Source organism: Oncorhynchus mykiss, chromosome 6 (assembly GCF_057628025.1).
Source record: "Oncorhynchus mykiss isolate SJ-2025 chromosome 6, ASM5762802v1, whole genome shotgun sequence".
In the NCBI taxonomy this organism is placed as follows: Eukaryota; Metazoa; Chordata; class Actinopteri; order Salmoniformes; family Salmonidae; genus Oncorhynchus; species Oncorhynchus mykiss.
This window is the reverse complement of record NC_143027.1, coordinates 24,182,428-24,204,368: the sequence shown is the minus strand read 5'-3', so window position 1 is coordinate 24,204,368 and position 21,941 is coordinate 24,182,428. Positions and strand designations below refer to the sequence as shown.

Below are 21,941 nucleotides of genomic sequence, written 5' to 3'. Positions count from 1 at the left end.
TGGTGCTGTTTGTGAGTGGAGCTTCCTGTTTTGGTTTCATGTGACCTTCACTTTCTCCTTAAGGCCCTAGCTAACCCCAGTCAATTACCACAGCATAGAAAAACAAACACTAGACCAGAATCAGTCATTTAATTAGAGGGTTGGCTCTTGGCTGTTGGACATTCCCATGTTTCTTCTTTTGACAAGTTATATCCTGGGGTTTACATGTGATGTATATGATTTATAGTCTGTAATAGGATAGGGTAATGTATTCACAAGTTGACCCTAGTGAGGGGTTATTTCTCATGGGAGTGTCATGACCCTACCCTCATCATATTCTGATGGTATTTAGCTTTAATAACCAAGGAAACATGATTTACAATCAACCCTCCATTTGGGCTTGTCACTATTTATATACGCTGAACAAAAATATAAACACAACATGTAAAGTGTCGGTCCCATGTTTCAAGAGCTGAAATAAAAGATCCCAGAAATTGTCCATATGCACAAAAAACACATTTCTCAAAGATGTTGTGAACAAACTTGTGCACATCCTTGGTAGTGAGCATTTCTCTTTTGCCAATATAATCCATCCATCTGACTGGTGTGGCATATCAAGAAGCTGATCAAACAGCATGGTCATTCCACAGGTGCACCTTGTGACATCTGTGGGATTGTGTTGTGGCAAAACGGCACATTTTAGAGTGGCCTTTTATTTTTGGGCAGTTTTGAGGGTGTGCCCAATTGGCATGCTGACTGCAGGAATGTCCACCAGAGCTGTTGCCAGATAATTTACTGTTAATTTCTCTACCATAAGTCGCCTCCAACATTGTTTTAGAGAGAATTTGGCATTACGTCCAACCGGCCTCACAAACGCAGAGCACTTGTATGGCGTTGTGTGGGCAAGGGGTTTGCTGATGTCATCGTTGTGAGCAGAGTGCCCCATGGTGGCGTTGGGGTTATGCTATGGGCATACATAAGCTACGGACAAGGAATACAGTTGTATTTTATTGATGTCAACTGTATTTTATTTGAATGGCTAGAGATACCGTAACGAGATCCTGAGGCCCATTGTTGTGCCATTCATCCGCTGCCATCACCTCATGTTTCAGCATGACAATGCACGGCCCCATGTCGCAAGGATCTGTACACAATTCCTGGAAGATAAAAGTGGCCCAGTTCTTCCATGGCCTGCATACTCACCAGACATGTCACCTATTGAGTATGTTTGGGATGCTCTGGATCGACATGTACGACAGCGTGTTCCAGTTCCCGCTAATATCCAACAACTTCTCAGAGACATTGAAGAGGAGTGGGACAACATTCCACAGGCCACAATCAACAGCCTGATCGACTCTATGCGAAAGAGATATGTTGCACTGCACGAGGCAAATTATGGCCACACCAGATACTGACTAGTTTTCTGATCCTCGCCCCTACCTTTTTTTAAGGTATCTGTGACCAACAAATGCATATCTTCCTGGTCATGTGAAATTCATAGATTAGGGCTTAAGGCCTAATGAATTTATTTAAATTGACTGATTTCCTTATATGAACTGTAGCTTCAACTTGAAGTTGTTGCATGTTGAATTTATATTTTTGTTAAGTATATTTCTTTGCAGCTTTGTCTTTACATTAGCTTCTGTTACAGCCTATGCATAGCTAATTATCTTGTCACGGTTGTCGTAAGAACGCGACCAAGGCGCAAAGGATGTTGAGTTCCACATACTTATTTCAAAGTGAAACTTTAAGCAAAACACAATAAATCAATAACCGAACCGTGACTACATGGTGCACAAAACAATATCCCACAAAGCAGGTGGGAACAGGGAACCCTTAAGTATGATCCCCAATTAGAGAACAAAGGGCTCTCTATGGTCAGGGTGTGTGACATGTCTCTTAAAGGGAGGGACTGTTTGTTTTTACTCACCATTAGTTGGTGAAGCTAAAGTGATGCCCAGCTAATAAAGTCTCCACATAATCCAATATTTCTAAGGCTAGTGTTAACTTACCATTTAACAAGAGAGTGTGAAGCTGCTGCACGTCCAGTTATTGGGTCAGAGACCTGAGAACACACTCTTTTTAGAGAGTGTAAATCTGCATGTTAATGTATCCCTCTTAGGCTCATGTTCGTGCTTTTCTTATTTTTATTTCTCGTGTGTTTTTGTGTGTGTGTGTGTGTGTGTGTGTGTGTGTCGATGTCTGTGTGCAGAGGTTTTCAGCAGCCTTCCAAATGAAATCAGCCACCAAGCCAAGTCCTTGACCACAGTTTGCGGCAGGAATTCAAGGTCAGCGCTGCTGATTCTGCTGATGCGTTTTATTCTCTGGAGCCAGTGGTGCTGGACTGTATGACTGGGGGGTTACCAACACTGACCCCCACCCATCCCACCAGCCCCACTACACACACCTTCATCCTTCCATTATCACCCCGGTGCTACCCTGCAGGGGAGTGTGCATTTAGCCGTTAAATGAAATGGGGGAAGGGTTCTGTTGTTCCTCGCCGGAGAGCCAGGAGATGGATGGGGAGAGGTGTCCTGATTTCCCATGTGACCACAATAATTGTGTTATAATGGAGGTGGGGGCTGAGGGCCCATCAGCAGAGGGGCAGAGGTACACCTCCGTCTCTCCCTCCCCTTCCCCTTCCTCAACAAAGAGACCTGTAGAAAATCATGACAGTCTGTCATTTTCACATATTAGTATCTGGGTTGCTTTTTCATTTTGAAGCTTCCGTGGCCAATTTATTCAATGAATTATACATTTAAATGCATGATGATTTAAACGAAAAGTGGTTTGATATCTTGGTATGTGAATAATCTATGATGGATGCGTATAGTTATTCCCTTTCCTCTGACCTCCTATCCTCCCTCTCTTCCTCCAGGCACCATGAGGCCGGTCCACAGGAACTTCTATGAGCCGTCGTCGGCCCCGGGGAAGGGTGTGGTGTGGGAGTGGGAGAACGACAGCGGCTCCTGGACGCCCTACGACATGGAGATCTGTGTGACCATCCAGAACGCCTATGAGAAGCAGCACCCCTGGCTGGACCTGACCTCTCTGGGCTTCTGCTACCTCATTGACTTCAACAGCATGGTCCAGACCAACCGGCAGAGCCAGAGGAAACGCCGACTGCGCCGACGCATGGACCTAGCCTACCCTCTCATCATGGGCTCCATCCCCAAGTCCCAGTCTTGGCCCGTGGGAGCCAGCTCCGGCCAGCCCTGCTCCTGCCAGCAGTGCATCCTGGTCAACAGCACGCGGGCTGCCTCAAATGCCATCCTGGCCTCTCAGCACCGTAAGCTGTATGGGGGGGCTACCGGGCCTTCGGGGGCTACAGGCACGCTCACCGTGGTACGGCAGAGTAACACCTTCGCTGGAACCACCCTCTGGTCCCCCACCTCTAGTGCTGGGACCAATAATATACAACATAACAACATAAGCGCAGGAGGAGGCCAAGCCAAAGCTGAACAGGTGCAGTCTCTCCTGTCTAGTGCCAACTTTCCATGTTCCCCGGCGCTGCCGTCCCTTCCGCCTGCACATGGCCACTCCCACGCCCACGCACACTCCCACGGTCACCATGCCATCATCAATGGGCAGAACAACCTGAACCGGCCGGGCACCCAGCGCATTTCCATGGGCACTGCCAGAGGAGCCATCCCACCAGGGTAACCATGACATTAATTTGGATTACATTCCACTACAGATTTGCAAAACAAAACACAAATGCACTAGGAATGCATTTTAAATTCGATGACAATAGATGAAAGCAATTAAAGGTATAAAAGGAAAAATAACATAATCTTGCTCTGTCTGTCTACCTGTCTGCTGTACAGCTTTACAATACCTCTGCTGGCATATAGTGTATGTGTCTGGTGCATTGTGTTGTGTCACTCTTTCTCTCTCTCCCCCCCCATCTCTCTGTTGTGTGTCTACTGATTTACTGCACCTCTTGTTAACTGGGGGATCAATGGCTCTGCAGAGGGAGCTCCAGGTCATTGACAGCTATACTGCCTCAGCTGCCTCTCTCTCATCTCTCCTCTTTATCCCATATATTCTCTGTCCTCTCCTCTCTGTACTTTCTCGTCTCTCATCTCTTCCTGCACTGGGGAGTGTGGGGAACTGTTTCCTTCTGCTCCACATTTGAATCTTAGCATGGTTGTCCTGAATAATAAGCTTACGCTTGCCTCAATAGACTCGGAATAGCTTTTATCTGCTCTGTGCCTCTAATTTACCCAGTTCATTTCTACCACACAGTGGTGTTATTCAATGATAAGCACTGGGTGGTTTTTCTGTTCTGTTCTCTCTGTGTGTGTGTGTGTGTGTGTGTGTGTGTGTGTGTGTGTGTGTGTGTGTGTGTGTGTGTGTGTGTGTGTGTGTTCTTGTGGAAGTGTACGCCTGTGTGTGTCCATGTGTAAAGCTGTTCTCCCGTGTAGCTGTGGAAACCCATTTGCCATGGAGGCAGAGATACACTGGGGAGAGATGAATAATAGATCAGGGAAAAATGGGAGCTTGAGCAGAGCGGTCTGACCCGAGAGCGATTCAGTGAAGAGTACTGAAGGAAAGTAGTATCTAGAGCTGTAACCGATACCTCAGTCCCTATCCTGTTTTCTTTACTAAAATATACCCGCTGGTTAACTCATTTCATTCCATTTCCCTCTCACGGCTGATGGGGAGAGAAAAAGTTAGACAGTATACGTTGAAATGATACTGTCTTTCAGGCAGACACACTGACTTCACAAGGCCTAGTTCTGTGTAAGGGAATGTGTGGTGTTAGCAGCTCATGGAAGCACATCACTGAGGGGACAGGTGGCAGATTGATATTGCCCTTAGCTCACCTGAGTGTGTGAAACAGGCTATAGTGTACTATTGTGTGTGTGTGTGTGTGTGTGTGTAACAGCTGAGAAGTCCTGTGGTGATTTATAAGGGCCCTATCAAATCAGAGGTCTGGAGTGGATGGAGTGCTTGTTTCTCACCTCTCTGTGCAGTAGGCAGGAGGGAACTGTGAGGGGCTGTGGGGGAAGACAGATAGAGAGAAAGGGGTGAGGTGGAGAACAACGTTTCCCAGGCAAGTAGCTCTACACACAAAGGAAGAGTGTGGTTAACAACAACACACACAGACACGTGAAGACCCTCACACACAGACACGTGAATACCCTCACACACAGACACGTGAATACCCTCACACACAGACACGTGAATACCCTCACACACAGACACTTGAAGACCCTCACACACAGACACGTGATTACCCTCACACACAGACACGTGAATACTGTCGCACACAGACACGTGAATAGCCTCACACACAGACACTTGAATGCCCTCACACACAGACACGTGAATACCGTCACAGACAGACTCGTGAATACCCTCACACATTTCAGCTAGTGCATTTATGGACAGATAACAGTAAAACCCACGCATATTGGACACAATACCTCTGTCGCCAATGACAAAGAATGCAGTTGAAATAGTAACCTTGTGATAACATGTAAATGATCATAAGGTAGTCTAATTAACTCGTTTACTACCAGATCATTTCAGGCTTAGTTTCACTCTCCTCGAACATTGTGGTTGTTGTGACTTCATCGTGAATATCAGAGGGGGAGTAAAGAGCACCCCCTACTGGTCTGTCTTGACATTTGAAATTTGCTTTTCATATTGAGTTTCCAATGGATGCCACCTGCAATTCGCTTTCCAATTGGCCTTTACGCTTGATCTTCTGCACCTAAATAAGAAATGTCATGACATGTATAAAAGCAACGCATAAAAACAACCCTACAACTAGTAACTTATTCTTCCAAATAGGAAGAAACTAGAGTGGAATTTTTACAATTTTACCTTTATTTAACTAGGCAAGTCAGTTAAGAACAAATTATTATTTTCAATGACAGCCTAGGAACAGTGGGTTAACTGCCTTGTTTAGAGGTAGATCAATAGATTTTTACCTTGTCGGCTCCGGGATTTGATCTGGGCCTCTATGCCTATGTAGGCGCTCTAACCGCTAGGCTATCTGCCACCCCAGGTAGCCTAGTGGTTAGTATAATAAGGAGCATATCACCTTATTAAGTGTTTGAGGGATAGTTCCTAATGAACAAGGCCTCTGGTTCTCTGTCTATCTGCAGTGTACAGAGCACAGAGTTGCAGAGACACTTGCAGAGTTTGCTCCAGTCCTCTGTGATGCGAATTTGACAAAGAGACAGTTAGCAGGTGATTTTTGTCATTTCAACATCAGCAAGCCACTTCCTCATCTCAACTTCCTCCATTCACTTCCCCATTTGAGAACACAGATAAACCCAGAGATTGTTTGTGCTGTCTAAAAGATAGAATTGTTTTTATTTCTTTCTGTGTGTTCTGAAGATGAAGACACCAAAGGAGGAGGCATGGTAAGAGAGATCCTTTATACTTGCACTTCTAGCTCATTTAATTATGAAGCAGTTAATGGTACTATGCTGCCCAGCTCTGTGCCCTTGGCTGAGTGAGTAGGATTTGTTTTGGTGCTCATGTCTCCTTCTGTTAATTGATTAACGGTGTTGGACTATTCAGACTGGAGAGCTAGCTATCTGGTGAGAACAGGCCAGGGGAAGCAGCAGGGATTACACAGCCCTACCACTGCACTGCTTTGCTCTCCACTGGAGCCCTCAGCCCTGTCTCCATTAGATAGAGTTAAAGGATAAATAACGGAATAAATGATGAAGGCCCATCCAGACCAAACCGATGAAATTGTATAGATGCTCTGTGTCGTTATTGCTTATTTGTCTGTTTTGGGTGCTTTGTGAGGTGCATTACTCCTGCTGTTCTCTTTCCCTGGGCAGGGCCTGCCTGCCTCTCCCAGTCCTCCATCACATCAATATAAAATGAAGCATTTTTGTAGTTTTCTCCTCTTCTCCCCCTGTCTTCCTGGTGCATGATAAACAGATGAGGAGATATAAGGGCTCCGTCAGCATTTCTCTAATGGGGCCTAATTTTGTTCTCTATCGGGAGGAAATCACATTGCTCTCAGTTTAATTAAGTCCTGCTCAAGTCAGGCTGGAAAGTCAGTCTGGGAGAGAGGTGAGGACAAGAGAGAGCAGAGAATGAAGAGAGTGCCAAGGGTTGACGGAACCAAGGCGATAAAAAGGTTAATGGGTCCTTACTAACTCATGGAATACGACAACACTCCTACAATACTGTAGCCTACACGCATATGTGTTCAGTGAATATGTGTACCTTTACTGTACATTTGTAAGGTACTTCCTCCTGGTAAAATCTGACCAGCAGCCTTAGTAATAGATGTAAATACAACTAAATGTTCAGTAGATCTTAGGAGCAAGTGTGAGGCCTTTAGGTTAGCAGCTGTAGACTTGTGACCATGGCCCTGGTGAAGGGGTGGAGGGAGGATGTAGGTCAGCAGTGGCCCAAACGCATGAGCCCCAGCTGCAGCTGCAGGAAGGACCAGGTCACTGGCCCCAGAAGAACTCAAGGGTCTTGTTAAAAGCTTAAAGTTGGAGTTACTAGCTTCCCATATTTTGAAATAAAATGTAGAAAGGAATGCTGTTGGGTGTTTTTGCTCAGCAAGAGGTTATATGGTTGAATGATCTCATGGTGTTAACATGTCATGTTTACAAATGCTGTAGCACTTCCACGTGCGTGTGAGAGCGCTAAGGGCTCTTGTTGGATGTTGCTCTCTTCTGGTGGGAATGAGTTGTTTAATCACAAACAACGTCCTCCATGAAACGCCTGAATTATATATGTATTTCAAGCATACATGGGACACACATGCACACAGCTGTCTGACATACACTACTGTTCAAAAGTTTGGGGTTATTTAGAAATATCCTTGTTTTTTTAAAGAAAAGCTAATTTATTGTCCGTTAAAATAACATCAAATTGATCAGAAATACAGTGTAGACATTGTTAATGTTTTAAATGACTATTGTAGCTGGAAACAGAAGATTTTTAAAGGAATATCTACATAGGCGTACAGAGACCCATTATCAGCAACCATCACTCCTGTGTTCCAATGGCATGTTGTGTTAGCTAATCCAAGTTTATCATTTTAAAGGCTAATTTATCATCAGAAAACCCTTTTGCAATTATGTTAGCACAGCTGAAAACTGTTGTTCTGATTAAAGAAGCAATGCAACTGGCCTTCTTTAGACTAGTTGAGTATCTGGAGCTTCAGCATTTGTGGGTTCGATTACAGGCTCAAAATGGCCAGAAACAAAGCACTTTCTTCTGAAACTTGTCTGTCTATTCTTGTTCAGAGAAATGAAGGCTATTCCATGAGAGAAACTGCCAAGAAACTGAAGATATTGTACAATGCTGTGTACTACTCCCTTCACAGAACAGTGCAAACAGGCTCTAATCAGAATAGAAAGTGGAGTGGGAGGCCCCGGTGCACAACTGAGCAAGAGGACAAGTCCTCAACTGGCAGCTTCCTTAAATAGCACCCGCAAAACACCAGTCTCAATGTCACCAATGAAGAGGTGACTCCGGGATGCTGGTCTTCTAGGCAGAGTTGCAAAGAAAAAGCCATATCTCAGCCTGGCCAATAAAAATAAAAGATTAAGATAGGCAAAAGAACACAGACACTGAACAGAGGAACTCTGCCTAGAAGGCCAGCATCCCGTAGTCGCCTCTTCACTGTTGACGTTGAGACTGGTGTTTTGCAGGTACTATTTAATGAAGCTGCCAGTTGAGGACTTGTGAGGCATCTGTTTCTCAAACAAGACACTCTAACATACTTGTCCTCTTGGTCAGTTGTGCACCGGGGCCTCCCACTCCTTTTCCTATTCTGGTTAGAGTCAGTTTGCGCTGTTCTGTGAAGGGAGTAGTACACAGCATTGTACAAGATCTTCAGTTTCTTGGCAATTTCTCGCATGGAAAAGCCTTAATTTCTCTGAACAAGAATAGACTGACAGGTTTCAGAAGAAAGTGCTTTGTTTCTGGCCATTTTGAGCCTGTAATCGAACCCACAAATGCTGATGCTCCTGATACTCAACTAGTCTAAAGAAGGCCAGCTGCATTGCTTCTTTAATCAGAACAACAGTTTTCAGCTGTGCTAACATAATTGCAAAAGGGTTTTCTAATGATCAATTAGCCTTTAAAATGATAAACTTGGATTATCTAACACAACGTGCCATTGGAACACAGGAGTGATGGTTGCTGATAATGGGTCGTTTTCCAGCTACAATTGTCATTTACAACATTAACAATGGCTACACTGTATTTCTGATCACATTTTACAAAAAATTAGCTTTTCTTTCAAAAACAAGGACATTTCTAAGTGACCCCAAACTTTTGAATGGTAGTATACATCAATGCTTTAGTTTAGGTCATTACCCTGGCCTTCATGCTTCAAATCTCTAATCTACTACTCTGTGGCTTGGCCCTGCGTAGCACTACAATAGTTCCCCTGAGAGTGAGTGGAGATAAGGCAGGTCAGACCCAGAGTGTCCAGGTCACGTGGGCCTTTTATTTCTCCAGAGTTCATTGAAAGGATCCCCTTGCAAAGGATCACAGGACTCTACTCATATCAAAGCAGCATCTCGTTAGGGATTTTATAAGGGAGGTGCTGGAGAGAGAGAGAGAGGAGAAAGAGACAGAGAGAGAGAGATGGGGGAAGGGATCTCCTAGATCAATGGTATTAATGTTACATTACACCTTTGGGAAATCTTTCTACTGTAATTAAGTGACATGCTTCTTGCATGTATTGAAATACTATGTAAGTTAATACAGTGTAATAATTCAGTCATACAAAGTTGCTGTCTTTTCTTTGCTACCGTTGTCTAAGCACTCAACTGTTTTGGCTGTGTTGACATCAAAATGGCTGCCTTTTCTTCTATGTGGTCCTCTCCATCACTGCAGATCAGTTGTTCTTTTTCTTCACATAGAGTAGCAGAAGCAGCAGCAGCAGCAACAGAAGCTCAGTCTGCGGTCTCTTACCCTATCTCCTCTGGCAGGTGACCTTTCTCTGCAGCCTGGTCTGCCCTGTGTGGGAGTGCCCTCTATTACCCGACTGGAGCTGAGGTCATGTTTTCTCAAAAGGGACTTACCAACACACACTCACACAGGCTCCTCATGACCCACATGCTTTGTGCACAGCTTTCTATCGCTTTCTATTTTAGATGTCTCTGAGAGTAAACAACCGTCTTCGTCCTCTGTGTGGAGTGTGTGTTCTGAATCATGCCCTGGTTCAACAGTCAGTAGATAAGTCAAGCTGTTCCGACTGTGTTTGTGGTATAGCTAGTGTAGTACACGTGACCATGGACTATTCACACAATGGCATCATATTCCACATCTGTGTAAGTGTGGCCGTTCTAACTGAGAATGTGCGGTTCTTAAAAAGTGTGAACTAACTGTAGTGTCATTATTTTTACTCTTTTGAAAACTTGATTTCATATTGGATGTTTTTCTCTCTGTAGGGTCCCTCCCCTCCCTGTTAAGAACCTTACTGTCTCTGGACCAGTTCACCCAGCAATTGCAGGTAATTGTTCTCCTCTTTTGCAATTAGAAATAACCATTTTTTTCCGGAGGCTGCATTTAATTGAGTGCTTTAACTTTCGCATCCATTCTTACTTACATCCATTCTTACATTCTTACTTCTTAATAGTAAACCAACATGACTCTTTTCTTTATTGTATGCATGTGTGTCTATGCCAGGTATTACCGGTATCCTGATGTGTGCGGCTGGCCTGCCTGTGTGTCTGACCAGGGCCCCTAAACCCATTCTGCACCCGCCGCCCATAAGCAAGAGTGACATGAAGCCTGTGCCTGGGGTCAACGGCATCCGCCGGAAGACCAAGAAGAAGCACCTCAGGAGAGGTCTGTATGTATGACAGGGAGGACTCTTAGGACCACTGGAGGGGAGAAGGGTCTGTCATGGAGCGTGAGACAGATGCTATTGAGACATTGAGATGTAAAGTAAATATCTTCTCTGGATAAGAAGGGAAAGGGAGGGCTAACAGTCACACCCACCACATTGAAATGGACAGAGCTTTGTCCACAACTATAATTAAGAGGAAGCAATTTTAGTGAGATGGGTTGATGATGATCTAGTGGTGAGATGTGTGGCTTTAGCTTTGGCGCTAGGCCAAAGTCTATTTGACGCTGTGGAAATTCCAGGCGACCCCGGGCGAGTTTTTGTCCTAATTGGTCAGTGAGGCTGTGGGTTTTCCAGCCCTGCATGACTTTGTTTACCCAGACCCCACCTCTATTCCATTCCTCTCTTCCCTCTATCCTTCCATCCCCGGCCTTAGACCCAGGCGGTGTAATTGGGATGGGATGACAACAAAGATTGATTAATGGGTCGCAGCCAATTGTTCCTGCGTTGGTGCAGCATAGCCCACATGGAGCAAGGCATCCTTGTAGCTGTGTGGGCTAATATAGTCAAAATGTTTACCTTGGGGCAGTGGTGTAAAGTACTTAAGTAAAAATAATTGAAAGTACTAAACTCAGCAAAAAGAGGAACTTCCTCTCACTGTGAACTGCGTTTATTTTCAGCAAACTTAACATGTGTAAACATTTGTATGAACATAACAAGATTCAACAACTGAGACATAAACTGAACACGTTCCACAGACATGTGACTAACAGAAATGGAATAATGTGTCCCTGAACAAAGGGGGTCAAAATCAAAAGTAACAGTCAGTATCTGGTGTAACACTCAGTACCAGTTGCATTAAGTACTGCAGTGCATCTCCTCCTCATGGACTGCTCCAGATTTGCCAGTTCTTGCTGTGAGATGTTACCCCACTCTTCCACCAAGGCACCTGCAAGTTCCCGGACATTTCTGGGGGGAATGGCCCTAGCCCTCACCCTCCGATCCAACAGGTCCTAGATGTGCTCAATGGGATTCAGATCCGGGGTCTTCGCTGGCCATGGCAGAACACTGACATTCCTGTCTTGCAGGAAATCACACACAGAACGAGCAGTATGTCTGGTGGCATTGTCATGCTGGTGGGTCATGTCAGGATGAGCCTGCAGGAAGGGTACCACATGAGGGAGGAGGATGACTTCCCTGTAACGCACAGTGTTGAGATTGCCTGCAATGACAACAAGCTCAGTCCGATGATGCAGTGACACACCGCCCCAGACCATGACGGACCCTCCACCTCCAAATCGATCTCGCTCCAGAGTACAGGCCTCGGTGTAACGCTTATTCATTCGGCGATGAACGCTAATCCAACCATCACCCCTGGTGAGACACAACCGTGACTCGTCAGTGAAGGACACTTTTTGCCAGTCCTGTCTGGTCCTGCAACGGTGGGTTTGTGCCCATAGGCGACGTTGTTGCCGGTGATGTCTGGTGAGGACCTGCCTTACAAAAGGCCTACAAGCCCTCAGTCCAGCCCTTCTCAGCCTATTTCGGACAGTCTGAGCACTGATGGAGGGATTGTGCGTTCCTGGTGTAACTCAGGCAGCTGTTCTTGCCATCCTGTACCTGTCCCACAGGTGTGATGTTTGGACGTACCGATCCTGTGCAAGTGTTGTTACACATTTTCTGTCACTGCGAGGACGATCAGCTGTCCGTCCTGTCTCCCTGTAGCATTGTCTTAGTAAGGACATTGCAATATATTGCCCTGGCCACATCTGCAGTCCTCATGCCTCCTTGCAGCATGCCTAAGGCACGTTCACGCAGATGAGCAGGGACCCTGGGCATCTTTCTTTTGATTCAGTCAGTAGAAAGGCCTCTTTATTGTCCTAAGTTTTCATAATGGTAACCTTATTTTATTTTTTATTTTTTATTTCACCTTTATTTAACCAGGTAGGCTAGTTGAGAACAAGTTCTCATTTACAACTGCGACCTGGCCAAGATAAAGCCAAGCAGTGTGACACATGCAACAACACAGATTTACACATGGAATAAACAATAAACAAGCCAATAACACAATAAACAAGTCAATGACACAGTAGAAAAAATTAAGTCTATATACAGTGTGTGCAAGAGGCATGAGGAGGTAGGCAATAAATAGGCCATAGGAGCAAATAATTACAATTTAGCAGATTAACACTGGAGTGATACATGAGCAGATGATTATGTACAAGTAGAGATACTGGTGTGCAAAAGAGCAGCAAAGTAAATAAGATATAACAGTATGGGGATGAGGTAGGTAGATTTGGTGGGCTATTTACAGATGCTCTATGTACAGCTGCAGCGATCGGTTAGCTGCTCAGATAGCTGATGTTTAAAGTTGGTGAGGGAAATCAAAGTCTCCAACTTCAGCGATTTTTGCAATTCGTTCCAGTCACTGGCAGCAGATAACTGGAAGGAAAGGCGGCCAAATTAGGTGTTGGCTTTGGGGTTGATCAGTGAGATATACCTGCTGGAATGTGTACTACAGGTGGGTGTTGTTACAGTGACCAGTGAACTGAGATAAGGCGGAGGTTTACCTAGCACAGACTTATAGATGACCTGGAGCCAGTGGGTCTGGCGACGAATATGTAGCGAGGGCCAGCCGACTAGAGCATACAGGTCGCAGTGGTGGGTGGTATAAGGTGATTTGGTAACAAAACGGATGGCACTGTGATAGACTGCATCCAGTTTGCTGAGTAAAGTAATGGAAGCTATTTTGTAGATGACATCGCCGAAGTTGAGGATCGGTAGGATAGTCAGTTTTACTAGGGTAAGTTTGGCGGCGTGAGTGAAGGAGGCTTTGTTGCGGAATAGAAAGCCGACTAGATTTGATTTTAGATTGGAGATGATTGATATGAGTCTGGAAGGAGAGTTTACAGTCTAGCAAGACACCTGGGTACTTTTAGATGTCCACATATTCTAGGTCGGAACCATCCAGGGTGGTGATGCTAGTCGTGCGTGCGGGTGCAGGCAGCGAACACTTGAAAAGCATGCATTTGGTTTTAGTAGCGTTTAAGAGCAGTTGGAGGCCACGGAAGGAGCGTTGTATGGCATTGAAGCTCGTTTGGAGGTTAGATAGCACAGTGTCCAAGGAAGGGACAGAAGTATACAGAATGGTGTCGTCTGCGTAGAGGTGGATCAGGGAATCGCCCGCAGCAAGAGCGACATCATTGATATATACAGAGAAAAGAGTCGGCCCGAGAATTGAACCATGTGGTACCCCCATAGAGACTGCCAGAGGTCCGGACAACATGCCCTCCGATTTGACACACTGAACTCTGTCTGCAAAGTAGTTGGTGAACCAGGCGAGGCAGTCATTAGAAAAACCAAGGCTATTGAGTCTGCCAATAAGAATACGGTGATTGACAGAGTCGAAAATTATGTACTTTCTACACCATACTTTTACCCTGACACCCAAAAGTACTCGTTACATTTTGAATGCTCAGCAGGACAGGAAAATGGTCTAATTCACACACTTATCAAGAGAACATTCCTGGCCATCCCTACTGCCTCTGATCTGGTGGACTCACTAAACACATGCTTCCTTTGTAAATTATGTCGCGGTGTTGGAGCATGCCCCTGCCTACCTGTAACTTTTTTTAAAATAAGAAAATTGTGCCATCTGGTTTGCTTAATATAAGGAATTTTAAATGATTTATACTTTTACTTTTGATACTTAAGTATATTTTAGCAATTACATTAACTTTTGATACTTAAGTATATTTAAAACGATATACTTTTAGACTTTTACTCAAGTACGATTTTACTGGGTGATTTCACTTTTACTTGAGTCATTTTATATTAAGGTATCTTTTACTTTTAGTCAAGTATGACAATTGGGTACTTTTTCCACCACTGCCTTGGGGTAAGTTGAGCCAATGGCTATGATACCCCATACAAATAATGATCACATTTAGTCAATTTTATGCATAATATGCATAGTATTTTTGATATGTGTCATGCATATGAACTCAAGATAGTGCATTATTATTGTTACAAAGCTGACATCATCATTCCCCGTGTATACAAACATAAAGTAGGAGTATGGCCCCCCTTGAGGTTCTTGAGAGAGCAGCCAAGGAAGTGAGAGAAGGGAAGAAGTCCAATTCGAGCTGCAGCAAGGGATGATAAAATAGACTGAATGACACTGAAGGAAAAAAAGAAAATGAGAATGTACCTGTGTGAAAGTGAGGCTATGATAGAGTAGCAGAGGAACACAAGGTCTCATCTGATCACATTGAGTCTGAGATGCTAAACATATCAAGAATTTCACAGACCGTTTCATAGGCTTATAGTAGCCTCAAATGCAGAGAACTTGCCTACGGATGGTCACATTGAAACAACAACTGGTCAAGAAATGGAACAGGAAGTGATATTGAACAGATAGATCTATATCTGAAAATAATGTGGGTATACATTTAAGATATACAATATACCACACCCCAATTCCATGAATTCAACTGACCTACCAGCACCATCACCCACTGTCATAGGACATCATCACCCACTTACCGAACCTATGCTGAACTTACTCCGTACTTAGGGTAAATTGTGCCAAGCTATGTTTGCAAAATTGTTGTTTACATGAATTCTGATTACTTCCAGAGATACACAACATCCTGAAAGAATACTATATTTTCCTTGACGTAGTGATACTGAATGTAAAAGATGTCTCAACTTACCCCACTCTCCCCTAACTCAAACCTTCTCCAATCTCTCTCTCTCTCTCTCACCCTCTCCCTCGATTTCTCACATTGTCGCTCTCGTTTTTCTGTCTCTTTCTCTCTCTTCCTGTCAGCTATGCTAGCTTGGTTTCACTCTGAGATTAGCCTAGTGTGTGGGTGATGGCTCATTGTTCTGTGTCACTTTGAAGGTGACCTCCTCTTCAACATCACACACTGTATTTATTCACCCACACTCTCTTCTTGGACTGGTCTCATCACAATCAAGCAGGGCTATGGTACTTTAGACCCAGACCAGTCACTGGGTTTACCTATTGCTCAAATAGAGGTCTCCTTATGCAGATCCATCTAGTCATCTTTGGGTCTTCAAAGGACAAAGGACATCTGTCTGCGAGTAATGATTGTGTGTGAGTAAGTGTTTTTTGTTCCTTTTAACCACATGCCTTCAATGTTGTGTTTGATTGCAAGGGAAAAACCCAGAGGATGTGGTGCGGCGATACACAGAGAAAGTGAAAGTAGCCCCTGATGAGGTAAGGAGAGTCCTGGATGACACACACTTACACAGTTTTAATACAGTTTGTAATCATTATACAGTGTATTATTGCTATGCATCCCAACCCTACAGTAACATGCAGTAGCTCTTATGATCTAACTGGTGCCCACTCACCTTCCTTTCCCAGGACTGCACCATCTGCAGGGAGAGGCTGGTGATGTCATCAGGCTACGAGGGTGTCAAGGGCATAAAGCCAGAGGTGGTGGGCAAACTTGGCAAATGTGGGCACATGTACCATCTGCTGTGCCTGGTTGCCATGTACAACAATGGCAACAAGGTGAGAAGGCGCATACGTGCCAGCGCTTGTTATGGTATCATAATATTATATTGTATAGTAGTGGGTGAAATTGTAAAGTAGTGGGTGAAATTACACCCCCCATTTGATGTGATGGGGTATGCTATGATAACAATTAGATTAGATTGATATCAAACTAATCGGAAGCAGGTCTTACTCTGCTAAACACAGTTCATGGTCATTTTAAAAGTCAATTAAGGACAGAAGAAGGATCCCTGTCATGAAACCAACTCTAGATTAGATTACATTTGTTTGATTAGATTAGTTATGAATATTGAACATTGAATCTGTCCCTATCCAGGATGGCAGTCTGCAGTGCCCCACTTGTAAGGCTATCTATGGGGAGAAGACAGGCACACAGCCCCCTGGGAAGATGGAGTACCATGTCATCCCCCACTGCCTGCCCGGCTACCCAGAGGCCAAGACCATCCGCATCGTCTATGACATTCCTGCTGGCCTACAGGTCACCACCCTCATATCCTCCACACTCACACAGTCCACTCATCCACTGGCTTTCCTTCTTAAGTCTATTCTCTTCCATCTACGGTGCTATAGCACTGCTGTGGCTGACATGAGGAGGCTTCAGAGGGTGTTTGATAACGTGTTTCGTGTTGCTCAGGGGGTTGAAGTGTCCCTAAGCCGTGTGACTGCATCCTCATAAAGAGAAAGAGAGAACGATTCACCTCCTCTCTTTGCAGGGAGAGGAGAGGGCTGCATATTTCATCCTTTCTGCAGAGCTGAGCTTTAAGAGTCAATAAAGTGACCTTTCTACCAGAAGAGCAGGCTGAGCATCCCTGTGCAGGGGAGAGAGAGGCTGGGGCTGTCTGTCCCCTGTCATCCACACTGCATCAGAACAACATGCCACGGCCCACTCACAGTGCCCCTGCACACCACTCACACTCCTCACTCCCCCCTTTTAACACATCTACACTGCAGCAGAACAACATGCCCCTGCACACCACTCACACTCCTCACTCCCCCCCTTTTAACACATCTACACTGACAGCAGAACAACATGCCCCTGCACACCACTCACACTCCTCACTCCCCCCTTTTAACACATCTACACTGACAGCTGTATTCTGTCTAAGAAACTCATGATATAGTAATGATACAGTACATTCTGAAGTAGAGTGGAGTACAATGAGTATGGTGTGGCATGTCAACACATAAGACCTGCATCACACAGCATGACAGTTAATTGGTTGTTTTACAGCTTTTATAAAGAACATGTTTCTTGATGAAAGGGGGAAAGGGTTCATTTGGGAGGGGCAGCCATTTACCCAAAAACGAATGCTTTAAAAGAGTGCAAATAAAGCCACCAGAGTAGTCAGACTACGAATATACAAGCTCGTCCCGGGGGCACATTTGACATTTCCCTCTGGACTGAATGTTAATTGAAAGAGAAAGAGAGGGGTTGTGACTGTTTCTGTCCTTTTCACCAGACCACAGAGCATCCCAACCCAGGGAAGAAGTTCAGCGCTAGGGGGTTCCCTCGGCACTGCTACCTCCCAGACAATAACAAAGGCAGGAGGGTAAGACTTACAGTATTATCTATCTGTATATGGGAAGAACAGTTCTTCAAAATACATGATGTGGTATGCAGGTAGCCTGGCGGTTAAGAGCATTGGGCCAGTAACCGAAAGGTCGCTGGTTTGAATCCCCGAGCCGACAAGGTGTAAAAATCTGCAGTTCTGCCTTTGAATGAGGCAACAACAACAACTCCCCGACCGCCGATGATGTGGACGTCCATTAATGCAGCCCCCGGCACCTCTCTGATTCAGAGGGATTGGGTTAAATGCGGAAGACACATTTCGGTTGAATGCATTTAGTTGTGGAACTGACTAGGTACTGTATCCCAATTCCCTTCCATACCCCCCTTGAATGAACTAGAAAGAGAGATGGTGATTACAGTGCACTCTGAGATGCTCTATGTCATCTACCTGGGCTCTCATCTGTCTGTCCCCAGGTCCTGAAGCTCCTGATCATGGCGTGGGACCGCCGCCTCATCTTCACCATCGGCATGTCCAGCACCACGGGAGAGTCAGACACAGTGGTGTGGAATGAGATCCACCACAAGACAGAGTTTGGCTCCAACCTGACGGGGCACGGCTACCCAGACCCCAACTACCTGGACAACGTTCTGACAGAGCTGTCAGCCCAAGGGGTGGGACAGGACAACCTGAAGGACTGAGAGGGGGGGACAGAGAGGCCCCAGAGGACCACCTCCCATATCCATATCTGACAGGGCCTCTGAATGAGGAGGCAACATGCAGACCAGATAGCCGTCTTTTGCTCCCCACACCCAGAACAGACCTACAGACCCTCATGTTCTGCATGTGGGCAAACTAATATATAGCAAATGACATAATAATGACACGATAACGTCATGATTGTGTTATACTGTTATTTGCATTTACCTAAACATAAGTGTAAAACTTTTCCGACTGATGTCTCTTTGTCCATGCCTTGAGCAGGTGTGTTTTTGCCAAAATTTCAGCCTGATAGGTTAAAGGAATGTAAAGACAGGATTTAAAACTGATCTCATTGTGTACTGGCTATTGTGGGGTTTAGACATTGATGCACATCAACAGTCATTGATTCCTCTGAGACAGGATATTGAACCTCCTCTTCTGTACTAACATCATGGCATTGGAGGAGATGTCTGTTAATGTTCACCACCGAAACATATGGCCCAGAGTTTGCATTGAATGTTGACCGCATAACTGCGACTTTTGCTAAACAGTTGGCTAGGGCTCCAAAGGCTCTACATGTCTGGCCACATTTATTCCACTTTTTTCAGATGTGCATTTTTGAAAGAATAGGGAAGTGATTTATCAAGTTGTAGTTGGTGTTTGTGTGGAAATCTTCAGGAGAATTTTAATATGCAGAATTTACTTATATAATTTGAAAAGCATGGTTGCAATTACAGATCAGAATTGCATTAGTCTAATTCGCACCAAATCTATACAGTTGAACTTATGACATGCAGATGTGGTTGCTAGTGAGAGTCTTTTAAAAGTGAGGCCTATTGCTAGTTTTATCTTGGTGGTTTTCCACACCAAAGCTGTCTGTAGATCTGAGGTGGACGGTCACGGCTATGTGATTCTCAGAAAGGAGAGAGGACATGTCTGATTGGCTACACAGGGCTGTTTCACAGGGCTTTGCACCATTGGCCAATGAGTCTATTGATTGTTCAAATGCACCACCTGACAGAGAGCCAGTCAGAGGATCTGAGGACCCAGCCGTCTCACAGTAAATGTCTATTCTAATGGTGTGCCAACCAGAGCGGATGCCTTTGGAAGTGAAACCTGATATAGGTTCATACATAAGCATCTAACCGACCAGGTAGATGTTTGTTAAAATGGTGTGCTCCTTGTTGATATTAACTGATCCATAGTAATGAGTGGAGATGTTGGTATAATCCAGAAGAGATTCTTGTTGAGGTTTTTATGGTGCGCCACCCATTTCACAGGGTTTTGATCCTTGAAATGCTTTTGAATATCTTGGACTGAATCATAGTCTTCCGTAGCACTTTTCTTTAATTAATCCTTTCGTTTTTGGAAGATGTCTTGAAATGTATTGGCTACTATAGCTGCTGTTTTTTTATTTTCATGTTTATAAACGTGTCTTGTATTGCTTCAAATATATATATATACAGTATATATCTATACATTTGCAAATGTGATCTACCTTTTAAATGTACACGTATGCTCAATTTGAGTCATATGGCATAAGTTTAATTTATTTTTATACTCTTCTATATAAGAAAATAAACAGTCACATCTACCCGCCCACATATCTATATACACACAGAAATATGTCAAATGAGTAGATGACATCTGGCATATGTGATTTGCCAGTATGTCAGGGACTGTTGAAATGTGTATGCTAGGTTATGAGCGTCTTGTACTGTATTAGCAGTAGTCTTAGCGTTTGCTGCTGTTGTTAATGTAGATTCTCTGAAGTGGAGCCCCTGAGGGATTCAGTAAGTACAGCAGTTCCTCTTTATTATTGGCTGGGGGGAGTTTAGCAGCATGACGTCGACCCTATACCCCCGATGGGTCATTGACCATAGAATTCTAATTCTAATTCTGTTATTTACCTTGTATAACCTAAGAGAACCACTAGGAGGATACTGTCAGTACCTCAAACAGGTGAGAATGAAAAACAAGAGCCATTTGGTCTTTTCATTTCTTTTCATTTATTTTGCAAGTTGACACGTTAAGGTTTTTGTCACCCTCGTAATAGGGAAAAACATGAAAGAAATGATTTCAGTCTTATCAGGGAATTTTCCATTTTAAGTGAGACTCATTGAGTTGTACAGGGAAAATGTTTTCAGTTAATATTTCAAGACCAGATCATGCTCAGATTTCCAGTCTCCAAATGCTTTACATATGTACCTGTAATATGAATCAAATATTTCATTGTCTAGGACTCCTCCGCTTTTCAGGTGTGCACATACAGTCCGTATACTTTCAGTGGTCTGTACATGGGGAGCTTTATTGTGAGCAGACATTTTATGGTCTAGTTTTGGACAGAGGAATAGAGTTTATGCAATTATATATGCGACCAATTTGTACCTTAAGTGTAGCAGGAGGGATCAGGAGGTGTTGGGGACAGAAGAATGGATGTTCAACATTCTGTAAGGCGTGTCCATTTGTGACCAAAGGAGACAGTGATCCAAAGGTATAGCTCAAATGCTCCATATAGGACAACACATATATTTTTGATGTATTCTTTAAAAGATTGATTGGTTTAAATTGAGCATTCATAGTGTGCAACATTGTTATATTACAGTAATTAAAGACACATTCCATACGGTTCTCCATAGCATATATTGATTAGGTGTGGGATCCTTTCTCATGAGGTGTCACAATCATATTGAAAACATCCAACAGCATATTGCACTTATCTGTGTGCACAGATATGCCTGCAACAAATTGGTGTGTGTGTGTGTGTGTGTGTGAAAATGCTTGGTTTAAGCTTCTAAAATATTCAAACAGTAGACATTTGGGGGCTGAAATAAAAAAAAAATGTCATAGAAGTGCATGTTACTCAAGACGTCAACAAGTCTGCTGACAAGGCAAAAATGTTCTAGGTGAAAAATGTTATGAAGTCATTAGAAATGTCATCGAGCTGTGTCCTGTGTGGACTGGCATGGTGGACTGCTCCATACTCCACTGTTTATCTGTGTGTTTTGATCTCTGAAGAGGGTTTGATGGAGAGAGCATGAAATAGCACTTTGCTACTCCTCTCTCTGTTTCACATAAAAGGTCATCAGGTCATCATCTGCATTTTCAATGCCTATTTTATACAGATAAAATGTCAGAGAACAATGTGGTTATGGTTTAACATTCACATTTAATTTCTCATCAGAAGCAACATATTACATATAAAACATTCAATTAAACACACAAAGAGAAATGGAGATTTGAAGTGTAAAATTAAATGAATGAAAAAAAATAAAGGCAAGATTAGAGACATTGATTAAAGGGCTCTGAATCTGAACCAGTCTCTATTGGATTGGGATGATTTTGTTGCATGTTTGTTTGTTTCATGTGGAAAATAAATGTGCCCTCAACGGGGTAGTTTGTTTGA

General features: G+C 44.0%; 1 protein-coding gene across 2 annotated transcripts in view; it reads left to right on the top strand.

Moving 5' to 3' along the window:
• dtx1 (deltex 1, E3 ubiquitin ligase) overlaps positions 1 to 21,941 on the top strand; it is a 57,259-nt gene extending 35,318 nt beyond the window's left edge. Inside the window, exons 1-9 of one of the 2 annotated variants that reach the window (XM_090237334.1) lie at positions 2,194 to 2,267; positions 2,858 to 3,638; positions 10,380 to 10,441; positions 10,618 to 10,779; positions 15,961 to 16,022; positions 16,173 to 16,322; positions 16,642 to 16,803; positions 17,786 to 17,875; positions 18,310 to 21,941. In XM_090237334.1, the coding sequence (XP_090093460.1) occupies positions 2,863 to 3,638; positions 10,380 to 10,441; positions 10,618 to 10,779; positions 15,961 to 16,022; positions 16,173 to 16,322; positions 16,642 to 16,803; positions 17,786 to 17,875; positions 18,310 to 18,534 (1,689 nt within the window). In that variant the 5' untranslated portion in view covers positions 2,194 to 2,267; positions 2,858 to 2,862 and the 3' untranslated portion in view covers positions 18,535 to 21,941. Of the gene's footprint in view, positions 1 to 2,193; positions 2,268 to 2,857; positions 3,639 to 10,379; positions 10,442 to 10,617; positions 10,780 to 15,960; positions 16,023 to 16,172; positions 16,323 to 16,641; positions 16,804 to 17,785; positions 17,876 to 18,309 lie in introns of those variants that run through there. The other variant, XM_021605790.3, reaches the window with a different exon arrangement.